Source organism: Camarhynchus parvulus, chromosome 6 (genome assembly GCF_901933205.1).
Source record: "Camarhynchus parvulus chromosome 6, STF_HiC, whole genome shotgun sequence".
Lineage (NCBI taxonomy): Eukaryota > Metazoa > Chordata > Aves > Passeriformes > Thraupidae > Camarhynchus > Camarhynchus parvulus.
The window spans coordinates 18,725,445-18,742,353 of NC_044576.1; the positions used below are offsets into that span (position 1 = coordinate 18,725,445).

The window sequence follows — 16,909 nt, forward strand, 5'->3', positions numbered from 1 at the left end:
TCTACAGCTGTGGGAGCAAGGGACATGAACTTCCTTACTAAGCAACTGTAGCTGTTATAACATGATGCAGAAAGAATGAATTTGGAGAGACTGACCATTCCAAGGGGATAGTCAGCCTCTTCAGAAAGTCCTGAAGTGACCTCCCATTGTCACTAAAGAATGTGGCCTGAACCATTCCCAGGACATAAGATACTCAAAAACACCTCAACTGAGGCCACACTGACTAGAACTAAGACTCACCTCCTACTGTGGTGCCAACATCCTTAAACAACATAAGGCAAACACGTTTTTGAGGACTTAATCATCAGTGGACTCTTAACTTGTAAGGGACTTGCAGTCAGCCTAAACAACAAGAAATCTCGCACTAGCAGTGGGCTACTACACCAATTCAGAAACTTGATAATCCTTCTTTGGACATGGAAACAGTCTAATATTCACTGAAAGTGACTGCACAACAGCCTAACAGTTGGAATTCATGTTGAGCTCTTACAGCATCCTTTATCCCACTTAGAATCCTGGTCATCTGGTATGCGAGGATATTGATGATGGGAGGGTATTTACAGAGAAAGAACCCTCTTGTACAGCAGGAATGGATGCCTGGGAGGTAAAAATGAAGCACACAGAGCCAAGGACTGCAGTCAACAGCAGTTGGTGATTCAGTATGAGAGCTCCCTGGACTGAAGCAGAGACAGAAAAGCAGCTGTAACCTGCCATACCCAGTAGCCATCCCTCTCCCTCAAGATCAGGTCAAAAGTTAGGGACAGAACTGCCAGAACCACCAGTCAAGTAAATCATTCACATTAGTCTTGGTGACACTGTCCTGGGACAATCAGATTAGTCTCTTTTTCACAGAAAATAAATGAAGATATGTCCCAATACAGACAGAGGCACAACAGACAACTGCCTCCTGAATGCTTTTTCTCTTCAACATGGTTTGTACAACAGCTCTTCCATGCTTCTGCACCACAAGCAATTTTTGAAGAGTACTCCAGTGCAAAACTTCACATTTACATCAGTTTCTGGAGTTCCCTGCAAAGGCTATTTTTAAATCTTTGGGGATCTGAGACCTACTCATCTCATGAATTGCCTTTCTTTAAATGGCACGCTCACACAATTGAAATCAAAAGCTTGCTGGTATTATTATGTTCCCACACACTGTCTCTCCCCCATGCTCCAAGAGTCTTCCAGACTCTTGACTTCAGTCTGTTTGAAGGTTAATACAAAGGGAAGGGAACCTGAGTCAAATCTCCAGCCTGTATGGTTTCCTATCTGGTTTCCAATAGATAACCAGTTTGCAAGCACCCATAGCGTCAGGCTTCTAGGTTGTCATAACATATCCTCAGTTGATTATGAAGCATCTGATCATCACAGCCATAGTCTTAAAAAACTCCTCCTTTACTCAAAACATCCTGCACAGCAATACTTCAGTAGAATACCCTTCCCTCCCCGCTCCATGTTCTAAGCAATGTCACCAATTAACAAATGTGAATTGATTCTGCTGCTCCTAATCAGTTAGGATGGACTAAAAAAAGTTATTTTCCCAGCAAGTTTTAATAGATGGGCTCTCATGATGTTTTTCCTAAGTACCTCCCACTGAACCCATGTGAACTGTTCACATACCGTTCTAAAGTCTTCCTCAAACTTGTAAGCTCCACCTCCCGTGGCACAGAGCGTAGTGTGCAAGCTGGAAAAGTTCTTTTCACTGCCCATCTGTATGAACCTGTGCATGGCACAGCTGGGGAAGCGGATGAAGTGCAAGTTTCCTTTGCGTCCACACATAGTCAAATTTTTCAGTTCCAGGTGCACATCGCGAATGCCAGTTTTACCATAGGCTGTATTGGAGGTCAGGTATTTCCTAATGCTTTTCAGGTTTTCCACCTCCTCCTGCTCCTCCTCTGCTGTAATGTCCTTAGGTTCAAAGTAGACCAGTTTAACCAACGTTCCACCGATATCCATTCCAAACCATGGGAACGCTAAGAACAAGGGGTTAGGGAGGAAAAAAGAGAACATCACTATAAATATACAGGGTAGACAAGTCACTTAAATCATTTGCTGAATGACAATTCAGTGCAGTCACAGTAGCAGTATCTATTCCTGAGAACTCAGAGTCATGCCCAACTCATATGCTTTAAACCCATCTCTAGGTTAAGCTTTCATAAATCTTCAGTTAAGAAAAAGAATAAGGAAAATCTCAAAATAGTCTTGTCTGAAGAAGCAGGCTTTAATAAAATGAAAACATTTTTTCCCAGGAAATCATTTTACTCTTCAGTCACCACCTCTTGACAGAGCACATTTACTGCATTTCACCCAATCAGCACCGATGGGTGAGAAAATAAATGAAAGTATATTTCACCCAATTGGCTCCAATTCTGCTAAGAATTAAGGGGATGAGGAGGAAGAAGAAACAACAAAACAAACAGGAGAAGGAGATTTCTCAAGTCATATTCCCACTGTGTAACATCTACAATTGCCTTTCCAAGCTCAGTCAGAATTTCCACCGTCACAAGGCTGTGTCCAAAGAGGAGCAATACAGAGCTCCCATTATGCTGGAGGCCTCCAGACTCCAACCCACCAGAACCAGCAGCTCTGTTGGACTGTAACACTTGTATATAGTAGCCAAAAGTGAGCTGGCTTATGTTCAGTGTTTACCGCTGACAGACCTGTCCTTTGAGTGCAGACTCCCTTTGCTGGTATATGTGTTAGTCTATCACATAATTACATAAGAAATGCCACTATTTGCTTCTCAGCTTGCCACAGCTGGCCTCGGTCCTTCAAAATCTTTGTTTTGTTAATAGCAGAAGAAAATGACTATGGAGAACGGCCAGCAGAAGACGGTAACTGAATCAAGCTGGTCTACCGGTTCCACATATATATATATATGTACATATATATGCATACATTTTAAATAGTAAGCCAGGTAACTTTATGAAACAATAAGAATTGAGAATACAAAATCTATACACAGGCACTGCAGATGGAGGGAGCTAGCAATGTTTCTTAGAAAAATTTAAAGTACTGAGTATATGATTAACATCTAAGACACACTTCTAAAATAGCAGTCACACAGTCACCTTCCTGCTTTTCAGGGAGAATCAGGCGGATTTGCTAGAAAAATGATTCTACCAACTAGGGCATCCCAATTTAGTGTTGTTACAAACTTGAAACCATAAATACCATATGCAGAGCTGATTTTTCTGCCAGTGAACCTAAAAATAAACAACTTGGGGCAAACACTTTAATAAGCATAGGAAGTACTTCTCACACTGTCCTTCCTCATGTGATCACAGATCACAATTAAGTTATTCATCTTCAGGCTGAAAGAGGCTTAGTCTTTTTTTCTTACCCTAAGTGTCTCAGCATCAGCTGGCTGAATAATTTGGAAGTCTAAATTCTCCAATTTTTAATATGCTCTCCCTGCCCAAACCAATCCTTAAATGTCAGACATTTAAAACAGTTATTTTACTTCATTGCTGTATGCCAAGAAATTGAATCATCAGTTTCTCCTCCCAGTTCCCCATGGACAAGGCAGGCATAATGCATAAACTCCAACGAAGCAGCTGTTATCTGTTGTAAGGTCTAATCTTTTTCCCATGCTATACAAGCTGCACAAAGACAGTGAAATTAATTCTAAATTGAAAAATATAATAAAATAAAAGTCCATAACAATATGTTATGGAGTAACCTGCAACTCAAACACTTGGGAAACTACAAGGTAAATATTTATGTGAAAGCTATCTTATCCACACTGCACAACATTGCAATGCAGTGGAGCTCAGGCTGCCAATCCCACTAGTGATTTACACAAATCTTTAATAAAGCTATTGAGAACTTTAATTACCTGTCCCACTGGAACAGTAAGTCTCTTCCTCAGATGTATCTTAACTATGCAAGCAGGAAGTTTAATTTTAAAAGCAGCATGGTTGGACTATGCAATACAGAACCAGCCTGTAGCTAAGTATAAGCCATTTCCCACTATTTTTCACTAAGGGCATAAAACCTGCTCCATTCTACCTGCACCAACATTTGTTTGAAAGCCATAGTGTAGATTTCATCTTTAAAAGAGGCAAGAAGTGTTTCATCCTCCTATCAAACACAAGCCCAGCAATAAAAGTGTTAAAGTAAGCACTAACAGCTGAGAGTTATTCATAAATGACTGCCAAGACATTTCACTTTACATCTTAACATTTTAAATAGTTATAACCAAGTAATTCACAAAGAATAAGTACTGTAGAAAACAACTATGAAGGTTCTTCAACTCTGCATAGTTCTTGGGATAGCTAGACATAATGCTTGCATTTATAAAGTGAGCAGAAATACCAGGACACTTTTTTTTAGTTGATTCCCTCTGTGAATCTAAGTTCCTTTTATTTTGTTGTGAGCCAAATGGACTGCTGCAGAAAGGAAGGAACTTTGCTTTTAGAACACCAGCAGTTTTCTTCAGCACAAATAAAGAGCCCAAGATCAGACAACAAAACCAGATATTTCAGTTACACAGGAAAACAGCTTAGTTTTCTTCTCAACTTCTAACACCAGCTCTCTGTTGGAATTACTTGCAATAATTCAACAACCATCTTGACTGGTTGACCAATCAGAAATTAAAGTAAGTCTCAAAGTTTCTAACAAGTCACACTGAACTTCATATAACTTTTGCACAACTGGAGTGAGAGTAGAAACACTTCTGCATTCCAGCGATTATTTTAAAATGTATCCATTGTATCTTTTGTTACTATCATTATGTTCCAAATCAAAATGCACCACTGACCCACCATCAGTTCTTTTCCATATCTATATCAAATTCATCTCAACTGGTACCTATACACTTCAACCTTCCTGGTACCACTGAGCGTGGTGCTAATGGAAGTGTGCACACAGACTGAAGGTGCTCCTGGGGTTTGCTGCCTCTGTGAACACAGAGTAAGATCATTCAGAGGCCAATGAAATTAACAGAGCCTGCCCAGGACTACACCCAGGGGATATTAAAGAAAAGTGTCTGTGTAGATAAGTTTTCCACAGACCTGAGGGAAAATTGTGGAGGTTTTGGGTTTTTTGGGGGGGGGGGGAGGTTGGTTGGTTTTTTTGGGGGGGGGGGGGAGGGTGGAGGGAAGCAGTGTTTGAGGTTTTCTGTTGATTTGTTTTAAACTGGAAGTCCAGCATTTCATTGATGCCCTGAATTATGAAAAGGCAGGAAAGCAAGGAGGGGAAAATAAAATCCATCCCATCCACATCTCAGGCTGATCACAGTTAGCCAAAACTGTGTCATTTACTAGGAGCAGTAAAGACACCAGATATGTTGCAGAAATGTTCTCACAATGTAAAAAAATGCACTTCTAAATTAAAATTGTCTGATAAGACTAATGAGCTGATTTACCAGCTCTCTTTCCAGAAGGTATGTAAAATACCTTTTGGATCAGTTGAATCTATCACTGTGGCAAAACCAGAACTATTCTACTGCATTGCTACACAGCAGTAAGTCAAAAATAACACTGTAAAATCTAGTTTTAGGTCCCATAGAACCAATACAGAAAGCATCAAAATGCATCATGTGTTCTTAAAAGTCTAGCATAAATCAAAGACTCTACTTATCTATTAAAAAAAATTAATTCTCTTTATGTTAATAAACTGTGCCAACTACTCAGTGGTTTGTTATTGTGAGATAAAAATCTGTACTAGTCCAAAATTTAGCTGCAGAAGCATGTGACAATGCAAACAGAAGGTATCTACAGCATTGCATAAGTAGGTAATCTGATGCACACCAACAGCTGTGTATCTGGGGCAAAGGTTCACTCACGAGAAATTCCATGATACATTTTACCTAGTTTCTGCATTAAGTCTGCACTATCAGGCTATTCCTACAAGGCATGATTATATTCAGATTTCAACACCTTGTATTTTTAAAAATCTTATGCTTAACAAACAATATAATGAGGACATGTGGAAAGTAAATATCAAATCACAACATTCTCCTCACAGACAAGAGCTCAGGAGAAACAAGAATGAGAGGGAGCTCCTGGGTCATCAAGTAACATTTACCCCTATTAAAGAAGATAACCAAGAGTAATCCTTTTCATACATTTAACCAACCACCACATAAGGTTAGGTGAATCCTTCTGCTCCTCAACATTTAGAAAGAGATTGTGCTTGAATCCTGCTGGTTAGAACATTCTTCTCTCTACCTCAGCCCTGGATTTATTCCTGGGCAGTTTGCAGCAGTTTCTTCTCTTGCCAAAACTGTTTCAACTTACAATACCTGTATTTCCTCAAAGAGAGACACAGTATTTCAATTCTTTTAATCAATAATTTGAATGATGGTATCAATACTCTGATATCTTAGTCATAAGTATCTCAGATGAAATATCTTAGTATCTTAGTTTCAGCTGCTTTTCTTTCTGAACACACATATGTTGAAATCCTATTACTTAATTTACATTTCATTTGCATTGTTTGACACTTTGATGATCTAGGAAGTTCCTGTGTTAATTTGGTCCAGAAGAGGTGAGAGAGCCAAAAACAGTAACAGGTGAAAAAAATCAAAACAACACACACATAACATGACATAGTATTCTTACAGCTTCCGAAAGCTGATTTTTATTAATAAAGCTATAATATCTTACACAAATTTTTCAATTACTTCTTCCTGTTTTACAGAGTTATAAAAAATAAAATGGAAGCATCTTTTTTTCTTTGAACGAAACTAGAATATGTAGCTCAAAAAATGTATTATATCTGCTTACTAATTAAAGTTTCCTCAAACCTTAAAAAGCTAGAGCTAAATCATGCACACATATCAGGTGAAACCTTCCAGTTCATCTTCAGCAGCAGGGGCATATTGAATGTCTTCCTCCTCATCAGAAGAACAGACAAAACCCAAAAGTTAGAACCAACCTAACAAAGAGCTCAAATCCAAAAGCAGAGAGCTTTTTGTTAAAAAGGTGTGACCACACACACAAATGTAGTTATATTATCACAAACTGATTTGAAAAAGAAAACTGACAGAAGCCTAATATCCCTGACAACCCATCTAGTTAAATGGAGGAAAAAAGAAAGCCAAGGCAGGATTCCCAGCAGCAGCTGTACCAGGAGTCCTCTCTCACTGCAGGCTTATCAGCAAAGCACACTGGAATCATGGGGAATCTTCCCTTCTGAGAGGGGAAAAAGACCTGTGAACATAGAATTCTATCTCACTTTGTCAGAAAGTAAAAACAATCAAGAAAATAAGGGTTTAAAGGAATAACTACTGCAGAAAGATAGGTTTCATTTGTTGAAATATTGGGAAATGCCAATTAGCTCATTAACTTCTCCACTACACAAAGCAAACCCTGCAATCAATACTGTTCTCACATGCAATGTGGCAACTGCACTTCATTTTGCAATCTGTCCTTAAGAAAAGAACAAACATCTGCAAAGGTCAGGATTAAAAGCACCAAACAAACCAGAAAAATGGTACTGTGTAGTATTCACTAGAAGAGGATGCAGTGGAAAGGCATGCAGGACCAGGACAATTTGGATAATAATGTAATGAATTTCTTAAGATGGCGACAATGTGCTATTCATAATTGCCTGTATGACTAATACTAAATTTCAAACCTTTTCTTGTACAAAATAAACCATATATATTAAAAAGTATACCAGCAAGCATTAATGTATTTTAATCAGCAAATAAATTGCCACAAAATAGTTCTACAAAGCACTTCCCTCAGCTGCTGTTTTCATTAAACCTCATTTCACTAAAACTGCACACCTGAAGATTCAGTTGTCATACATCTTGGGCAATATAGTCAGTCACCTATGCTTTTTACTTTGATGGGCACTTTTTTCCCTCAAGATAGGATGGAAATTCCAAAGCCCTCATTCTTTCTTAATCAAGTGATTACATGAATCCCTAAAAGCTTTCCTCTTTGCTTCAAAATAGTTTTTACTATTATGGAGAGTTTGATATGCCAGTGCTGACTCTCCTTAGTTACACCAAATCAAAATGTAAGCCAGTCCAAGTTCTGCAGGTTTTGTTCATGAAGAAAAAGTGAAGCAGGACAAAGACTACAAAAACAGTTTGTGACAGAGAATGACTTGGCCATTGATAAGTTAAATTTGATAGAGGACTAAATTAACTATCAACAGGTACTGTAAGCACGACATGATTAATGAATCAGAGAACATTCTAAGAGAAAGTGGCATGAGTAGCTCACCAAAAGCATGGTAAAAGTCAGAAAAGGCACTGGCTAATACGCAGTTCTGTGAAAGGTGCAGCTCGTTAAGGCTGTTTCTGAATATTTTGTTCTGTTTAACCAGAAAAGTTTTTTCTAAATATTCACTTCAAAACAAAGGAAAAAGCCCAAAACCCAGAGTAGCTGAATGGACACTACTTCCTACTGAGTAGAAACATCTTTAAATTTTGGCAGCAGGTAGCTATGATCCTGGCTATCCCTATTATCCTTCTGGAACATGCTGAACTTGCAAAAAAGAACCAAACATTTGTGGGTTTATGTGAAGGGCTAGCAAAGTGAGAGCGAAAAGAAACTTTTTCCCCTAGATTGTTTTACTTGCAGGGTTTACCATAGAATTATTCAATACCTCCAAGCAAGCGAGCCTACTTAGTTAGCAATAAACCACAGAGAATTAAGGAAATATAGAATTAACAAATAGGACGTTTGAGTCTCAGCCTTGAAACCAAACCTGAAATAGACAAGCAGTTCACGAACACTTCCTAAATGAGAAGCACATTACAAATTTCAGCTGTTTACAAATATTTTTCCCCGCCAGTCAGAATAACTTGCGCCGAGTTCCCAGATTCACTTTTTCCTTCATTCTAACAGCGTTTGGGAAAGGAGCACGCACTAAGCCCGCGGAGCCTTCCCACGCTCCAGAGCGCCCCGGCGTTACTCACAGTGTTTCTTGGGCACTATGAGCTTCATGCGTGCGGCGGGGAGGCGGCGAGCGGGGCAGGACCCTGGGCACCGCCCGACGCGCTGCTCGCTGCGGAGCGGCTGCTCGGCGAGGAGCGGCCGCCCGCCGCCCGCCCGCGTTTGTGCCGGGCCGCCGCTCCCCGCCCGCCGCCGCCCCATTGGCGCAGGGCGGGCCCGGCCCACGCGGGGAGGGGCTGTGCCCGGGCGGCGCCGCCGCATTGGCCGGCACGGGCCCCTCGCTCCGCCCGCCCGGCAGCCGGCGCTGGGGGCGGAACGCCCGCGGCGCGCAGCCGGGCAGCCGTCAGCCCCGGCCGGGCGGCGCTCCGCAGGGAGGGAGGGAGGCGGCGCGGGACCCGCGGCCGCCTGACACCGGGCCGGGCTGCGGCAGCGCCGCGCGGCGGGGGGCCGGGCCGGCGCCGCTCCCCAGAGCCGCCGCGGTCATCACTTACGTGGTCTGTGCCGCCGGCCCGAGTCCACCCTCCGGCGCAGCCTGCATTTCTTGGCCGGGGAGCCGTGGCTGAGCGGCGGCAGCTCCGGGCGTAGCAGCAGCGGGTGCGGCGGCTCCCCGCAGCCGCCGTTGCTGAGCGGCGGGCCCGAGGGGTGGAAGCCGTTCTGCAGCAGCCCGCCGAGCAGCGAGCAGGAGGCGGCGGCGGGCGGCGGCGGCCCCGCCGAGGCGGCGGGCTGGGCGCGGAGCTGCTCGCCCATGGCGGCAGCTTCTCCCCCTTTGTCTCCCGGCTCAGGTCCGGCTGGGCGCGGCGAAGCCTCCGCTCATGCCGGCGCCCGCAGCTCCGAGCGCTGGGATGCGGCGCCCGCCCCCCGCACGGCGCAGGCGTCCTGCCCGCAGCGCGCTGCAGAGGGGCGGCCGCCGCCCTCGCCGGGGGACGCGGCGACCCCCGCCCGGGCAACGTGCGCGCTCCCGGCGCCGCGCCCCGCACCTGAGGGCTCCGCCGGCGGCCCCGGGAGCGCGCCCGAGCGAGCGGCGGGGCACGGGCACCGCCAGCTGCCCCCCGTACCACTGCGGCGTGGCCCCGCTCCCGCGACCCTGCTCGCTGGTGCACACTGAGCAGGCTGCCCCCGGCACCGGCTGCCAGGTCATTTTCGCCTCGGCGTACCATGGCGCACACTCAGTGACTCAGGTATCTGTGTCTCGGAGGCCTCGGTGCGTGTGCTCCCAGGTACGCCTTGCACCTCACACAAAGTTACTTATGCATCGGTAGGAACGTTCAAGTTTTTGTCTACGAAGGTTCAACTTTTTGTCTACATTGTCATGTGTCACTCAACAGCTTAGAAGGACTAGTGTGACCTTGAATGTGTTTGACCTCATGCTTTTTTAGTATCTTGGCTTTCCCTGCACAGCACTGATAATCTTGTGACTGATTTATTCTCTGACCGCTGAGATATATAAGTGCAAAAATGCATTTTCTAAATGGAATATATCAACTTTCTGGCTGGAATGGAAACTGGGGGAACTGTGCTCTGGTGTCATGTGTAGGCTTGAAAAGAAATACTAATTGAATTTTACTCTGCACGTGAAGGTCATTTCTTTATACAAACTGCCAGTCACGATATGCATGGTTGTCCTTAAAGTAAAAACACATCTCATAGTGGCTCCTTTTTACACCTAGAATTAGTACAGAACATGGGGCCTCCATGGCAAAACACGTACCAAGAATTCAGAACTATTATAACTGCCTCCAGAAAGGAACACTGCATTAAGAAACAGCTTCATGAGAGGTAATCTGGCATTCTCTCCACTTCTTGGCTGGGACCAGAACATTTTGTTTAGGTAACTGGAAGCAAGCAACAGAAAAACATGCACACCAAGTTGGGAAAACGAAGAAAGAGTGTTTGAGAACGAAGTAAAATTTTCTTCCTAAAAACCTGCAAGTAATATTCTGAAGATGATTAAAATACTTAAGAGTTTTCTTAATATTCTTATGTATAAGCACTGGCAATTACCAGCCCAAAAGTGATTGCCCTGAAGAGGGTAAGAAGGAAGACAGGCAACAAACATTTACTGCTACATGGGGGCTTAGTGCTTCCAAAACTGTAGAATTCCTTCAGAAGTCCCTAACTTACCTGATTATGTTTAAACCACAAAGCAGAAGGCTGCTGCCTGGACTGGCAGAGACCTTTGTGCCATTTGACAGCAGATCTAGGCAGCTGGCTGGGTACACTTCATGAAATTGTCAAGTCTAACCTCTTCGGGCATGAGGAATCCTTGGTGCTACTGTCCCCAGCTGGTAACAATTGTCCCTTCTCACAGAAACTGACTGCACATACAGCCAGCCCCATATGGAACAGGAGATCAAACCTGTTGATCGTCTCTGCATTTGCTGGGAGCAGATACACCAGTAGTTACTGTATCTCAGCTGAAAGGTGGCAACTTTTTACCTTACTCCAACAAAAGCAAAAGCACCTTCAATTGCATACATAAATTTCCGTCTGCTAGCAGAATAGTCTTTCCATTGACTCACTGGAATACTGTACTCAAGTACTGTGTCCAGTTTTAGGCTTCTAAAAAACTTTTGGAATAACAAACAGAATGAAATGAAAACATCAAGTTTTAGTCTGTGAAATGAAAGATTTGAAGGGATATACATTCTGGAACAGGTAACAGCAAAAGAAATCATCACACTTGTTGAGAAATAAGAAAATTCGTAAGTCCAACTGCAGGAAGGAAAATTTACTTTCCACTGGAGGCAGACATTTCCTAGCATGAACTTAGACAAGGATCAGACTGAACCAGAAGAGCTAACTGTTCATTGCTAGTTTGAGGAGAAACTAAGTATCTGTGGACAAATGGCTTACGTAGAACTGATCCAGACTTGAAGCAAGGAGAAGGCACCTTTGGAAGGTTCCTTCCAATCCTTTATTTCCAACTAAGTATTTCCCTAACATTTGCTGTTAATTTTGCACAATTATGCCACAGACAGAAGTGGACTGGAACATATAAAATCTGTCAATGAAGTCATGGCATGTATTACAAGTGAAATTTCTAAAACCTTGGTGCAACTAAAGTAAATTTTTCCTCTTCCTTTTACCCTAGCTTTCTAAACAAACCCTGTTTGCCAGTTCAATTTTCAGTTAAACTTGTAAGACAATCTAAATAGAATCTAGGTGCAATATTGACAAACAAAGTCAAGGATTACTTCAGTTCTTGCACAATTAACATTTACTCCACATTTCAGTCTTTCTTCTTCAGCTGAAGCAGGTGGAAGGTCCTAGTTTATATTTTAAAATATTTTCTATATATCTCACTGACAGTCAGCAATGTGGTAGGAAAAGGACTACAAACACATTGTATGCTGAACAATCCAAGATACAAATTACCTTAGATCACTGAACAAGTCTGCTGTACTGACTCACTGCATATTATACATTTGCACAGTGAACACTTCATGGATTATTCCATACCTGCCTGTGCTTTGGACACTCAGCTTTCTCTCACCTCTTTTTATTTGTTTATAAACACAGAGGGCTAGTGTGCAATTCTCTGTCAGTTTCAGCAAACTACTGACTCCCTTGCAGTTAGGATACTGTGTGCTGTGCTCCAGGTGTGACAGTTTCAAAACCAATCGAACTGGAGAAAACAAACAAACAAACAAACAAACAAACAAAACACACCACCCTTTCAGGCATATTATCATCAGGCAACCTGGCTTGAAATTTTTTAGGAACCTATGAGGGTTATATCTCCCTCCTTCATTGCATGGGACTCCTATATCCAGGGCCTAAGGCTAAGCTAAAATAAATATCAAACAGGTGCAGTCCACATGTAAATCTGTTATCCAAAAAAACCAACAACAAAATCTTACAGAGCACCAGTGGTGTTATTCTAATTCAAAGCTAACCAGCTATAAAGGTTTGGCTATATTTTGGAAAGAAGTGGTAATGAGACACATGAACATAGCTTCTCAAACTACACAGACTGTTTTATGCAATGCAAAGAATATAAGGAAAGAGACTTCTGCTATAGCTGCCTGAGGATTTATATTCAAGCAGTTGCTGGCACTCTGCCATTCCTGTTTATATTTCTATTCAAATTATTTCCATGTTTATCCTGTTTCGATACTGCAGGCCAGTTATACTAGTTCTTACTCAATTTTTCCTCTTTGAAATAAGCAAATGCAGTAAAGCAGAATAAATTATCTATTTAGAATATTCCTCACAAAAAAAAGATACTGTTGATTTGTTTTAGGTATATTCACATATTGTCCATATCAAATAGAAAGTGCCAAGTCTAAGAGTCTGGTATTTCTTCTCAATTTCTCTTCAGAACTGGAAAACACCCATACTGTTTTGGTGTATGCAAGACCTTTGGTAGACACATGTTTTTTTCAAATTCTTTTTCTCATAAATTGCAGGGCTAGAAGACCAACAATCAAACATAACTACATAATGAAAAGTGATAGATGTGTAAATCAAATGGGACAGAACAGCTCTAAAACTGTGTAAAATTCTTATCTGGAAAGTGCAATGTCAGAGTATTTAAAATGAACATAAGGACCTCTGGAATTATGGTGTGACTCAGGAAAGCTAAGGAAGTCTTCTTATCACAACAGCTAGCTCACATGAGAATTCTGCTTCCCTCAAACACTAGTGCATCTGAGAGGGGAAACTGCAGATGACAGAGGAAATGAATAGCATAAATTTAGTCATATGCCTAAATCTTTGTCAGATTGAGGCAAAGAAAGATGCTATTGAGACCATCAGTTCCTTCCCTTTTCACCCACCTATTAGTACAGGCTTCTTTCAATTATGCCTTCTGTGGCACTTAAAGAAAATCTGTTGGTGTTATGAAGAAAAGCCCTGCACAGAGGGGAAGCTCATCTCCCCCTCACTTTCATCAGGGGAGAGAAACATGGAAAAAGGCACCCTGCCTAAGCTGGAACGTTGCTTTGGCAGCCTGAACAGCCCTGAGGAGGAATGTTCTTTCTTTTTGTTGATGACAAATAGGACATAGATAGATCTCCTAGCCCAAGTGCCAAGCTCAGTGGCCAGGCAAGGCAGCATGGATGCTACCTGGAATGCTGTCTGGACTAGGACATAAAATTGCTTGGGGTGGAAGGGACCTTAACTACCATTTAGTTCCAAACCCTTGCCATGTAGAGGGATACCACCCACCAGATCAGGTTGCTCAGGGCCCCATCCAATCTGGTTTGAACGCTCCCATGAATGGGGCACCCACAACTTGTTTGGACAACCTTTTACAATGCCCCACTATCCTCTGAGTAAAGAATTTCTTCTTAACAACATCTAATGTAACTCTCTCCTCTGTCCCCCCTTCTCCAATCACCGTGTGCCTGTGTAATAGATGACTCACACATCTAACAACAGCCAAACTAGGGAATAAGGGTCAGAAGGGGACATAGGTGTAGGCTGGTCTTACCATCTTGCCCATCCCTGCAGCCAGACTTTGCAGCAGTCCAAGTGGTTTCTACAGTTCTCCTCTGGCAGTTCTGAGATGATGTTAGGGATTGTGGTTGCTGTCTTTCATCCCAACTGAAAAAAAGCATGCTGCAGTCACAAAGCAGTGATAACCTTCTCTCTAAAGCCCTTCCTGCCAATACCTCTGTTTCTATGTCCAACTGGACAATTCTAACTTAGTTCACACTTAGCCTCTCCAACTTTAACTGATCCCTGGCAGTTAAAGAGCTATTGGTGCTCTTCTTTTACAGGAAACAGAAAATGTAAGTGCCTTAGTTCAGACATTTCAAATAAAATCCCCCACATTAGTAGCATTTAGGGTCCTTGGTTCTTCTTACTAGTACCAGACAGTGAAGATAAAGCAGCTGTTGGAGGTGAATAATCTTTTTTTCCCATGCCACAGTTTCTATTCTGCAGAGAACTTTTTAAAAAAGAAAACAAACAGGTAATGTATCCCAACTCTTAGGTATGTAAAATGCTAAAAAACTCATTTCCAGTGCACTCTCCTTTGCCCCATAAAGTCTACCTTGTACGCAAGTATTTGGCTCAGTGTACTGCTGCTTATCTTAAACTATCAAACTTAAATATACAAAATGTGATGGGAAAGCATGCAAGTTCACAACCCACTGATTGAGAAATAATGTTCATCATCATAAAAAAATAAATTATTGCAACAAGTGGCAGAGCACTTAGTAGAGAAACCAATGGCCTTTGCTCCTGACGGCCCCACAGATAATTACCCTCATGTATGTATACATACTGGTTTTGTTCAGCTCAATGTCTTCACTTTCTTTTCAACTCAGCATTTTCATGTGGTCCTTCACAATGCAACCAGAAGGTAAGTGATAGTTTCAAAACAAGCACTTTGAAAGAATGAATGGCTGTCAAGTACAAAAGACTACCTCATCCTTATTCAGCACTGCCACATCTAAAGAGGAAGAGAAACTGGTTCTCCTATCAACAGTCAGCTGCACAAGAGACTTTTTACTTGAATTGGTCTCTACTCCCAAAGCTTAAATGCTGAAAATCCATGAAATTTCGTTCTGTGAATCATGAAATCCATGATATGAATGAAAATTAATCAGGTAAGAACAGGGAATCTGACTTCCTATGCCTGTGTTTGGAAGAGATAAAAACGGCATCTCTTTGAACTATTCTAGCTGCATACATATACCTCCAATGCAGACAAAACTGGCTTACTCCTCTAACTCAGAAGGGAACACACAGTGTCCATCAGAGCCTAGAAAGGACACAGAGGTTTAATTTTCCTTCTTCTAAACTAGCCTAGGGATGGGAATAGGTGTAAAATAGAAACACACCACACCATCAGTATTTCTCCAGTAGCAACGAAGTGTTATGTCTGAAAGAACATTTAAGCAGAGGGTTTAAGTCCAAATACCACAACTCACCTGGAGCTAAAAGTTTAGTAGAATATGTGCTTTCAGACAGATAAACCAAAGATCTTTTTAGGCTAAAAAGCATTTAGTATGTCCTTGTGAGTTTAAGAGGCAATCACAGACAATAATACACAAATGCTATTATTTTTAAAAATACCTTTGTAATCCATGTTTGCAAAGAATGAGTCTTGTGTAGGAAGGAGCTATGCTACAAAGAACAAATTTGTCCTTAAATGCTCCAACTACCTGGTTACAAAAAAGGGAAAGAACCTTATGCTAGCATTGAATGGGTTTGCTATAGTTATATCTTCTGAATATTTCTGGAACTACTGACTTTACCTTAAAGTAAGTATGTTCTGTGCTGTGCATTTTATTATGTTCAAGAGGCCAGTTTAGAACTTTCAGGCTTTCATAAGGTCAGTATAAACTATGGATACACTAAAAAAAAAAAAATTACACTGTAATTATAGACATCTGTTTTTTCATTAGATATATTGTGAAAAAAACCCCTACCATTCCAATCAAGTTTCAGGGTCTCTCCTGCGTAGGAGGCAATTTGTATTTCACTGCAGGGATCTTAGTGTCACCAAAACAGTTGTTTTCTTGTAATAAAATATATCTAATACAAACACATGCTTGGTCTAATGGGAATTTAAGACTCAAAGATACCATATGGGTGATCAAAACAAGTTCTTTGGATTAATTATTAACATGGAAGTGTCTAAGAAACATATGCCAAGTACCATGGACCACTAAAGATTTTGTATCTCGTAACATACAGCATAACACCCTGGGACGTTACTTTGACACTCACTCACATTTAAAGTTCTGATTATACACATTTATTGTTCTTTTCAACCACAAATGGCAAATCACACTCCTTGATCTCATGAACACTGCTAACAAAATTTATTGTATTTATCCTTAATTTTGACATGGATGTCAGATAAAGAAGCTACCATTCATTTGGTGCCAGTGATCTCACAAATGGAATGAGGAAGCAAAAGCCTTGTGTATCTCCTGTAAGACAGGAGACAAAATACTTTTTCTTCAGTTTACAAAACCTTCGTATATCCACTGAAAACAGAACTGATACAGCAAAGACATCTATCTCTCATCCTTTTTTCCTGACTGCTCTGAAAGTAGTAAGCACCAAATGATTTGCTTTTTCTTCATTTATAA

The 16,909-nt window shown here is 41.7% G+C and overlaps 1 protein-coding gene across 5 annotated transcripts in view; it reads right to left on the reverse strand.

Moving 5' to 3' along the window:
* Positions 1 to 16,909, reverse strand: part of PANK1 (pantothenate kinase 1) — a 35,933-nt gene that overhangs the window by 16,389 nt on the left and 2,635 nt on the right. For 2 of the 5 annotated variants that reach the window (XM_030950958.1, XM_030950960.1), the window contains exons 2-3: positions 14,293 to 14,405; positions 1,621 to 1,973 (exon numbers count right to left, since the gene is read on the reverse strand). In XM_030950958.1, coding sequence (XP_030806818.1) covers positions 1,621 to 1,973; positions 14,293 to 14,405 — 466 coding nt within the window. Of the gene's footprint in view, positions 1 to 1,620; positions 1,974 to 8,881; positions 9,010 to 9,349; positions 9,686 to 14,292; positions 14,406 to 16,909 lie in introns of those variants that run through there. The other 3 variants (XM_030950956.1, XM_030950957.1, XM_030950959.1) reach the window with 2 other exon arrangements.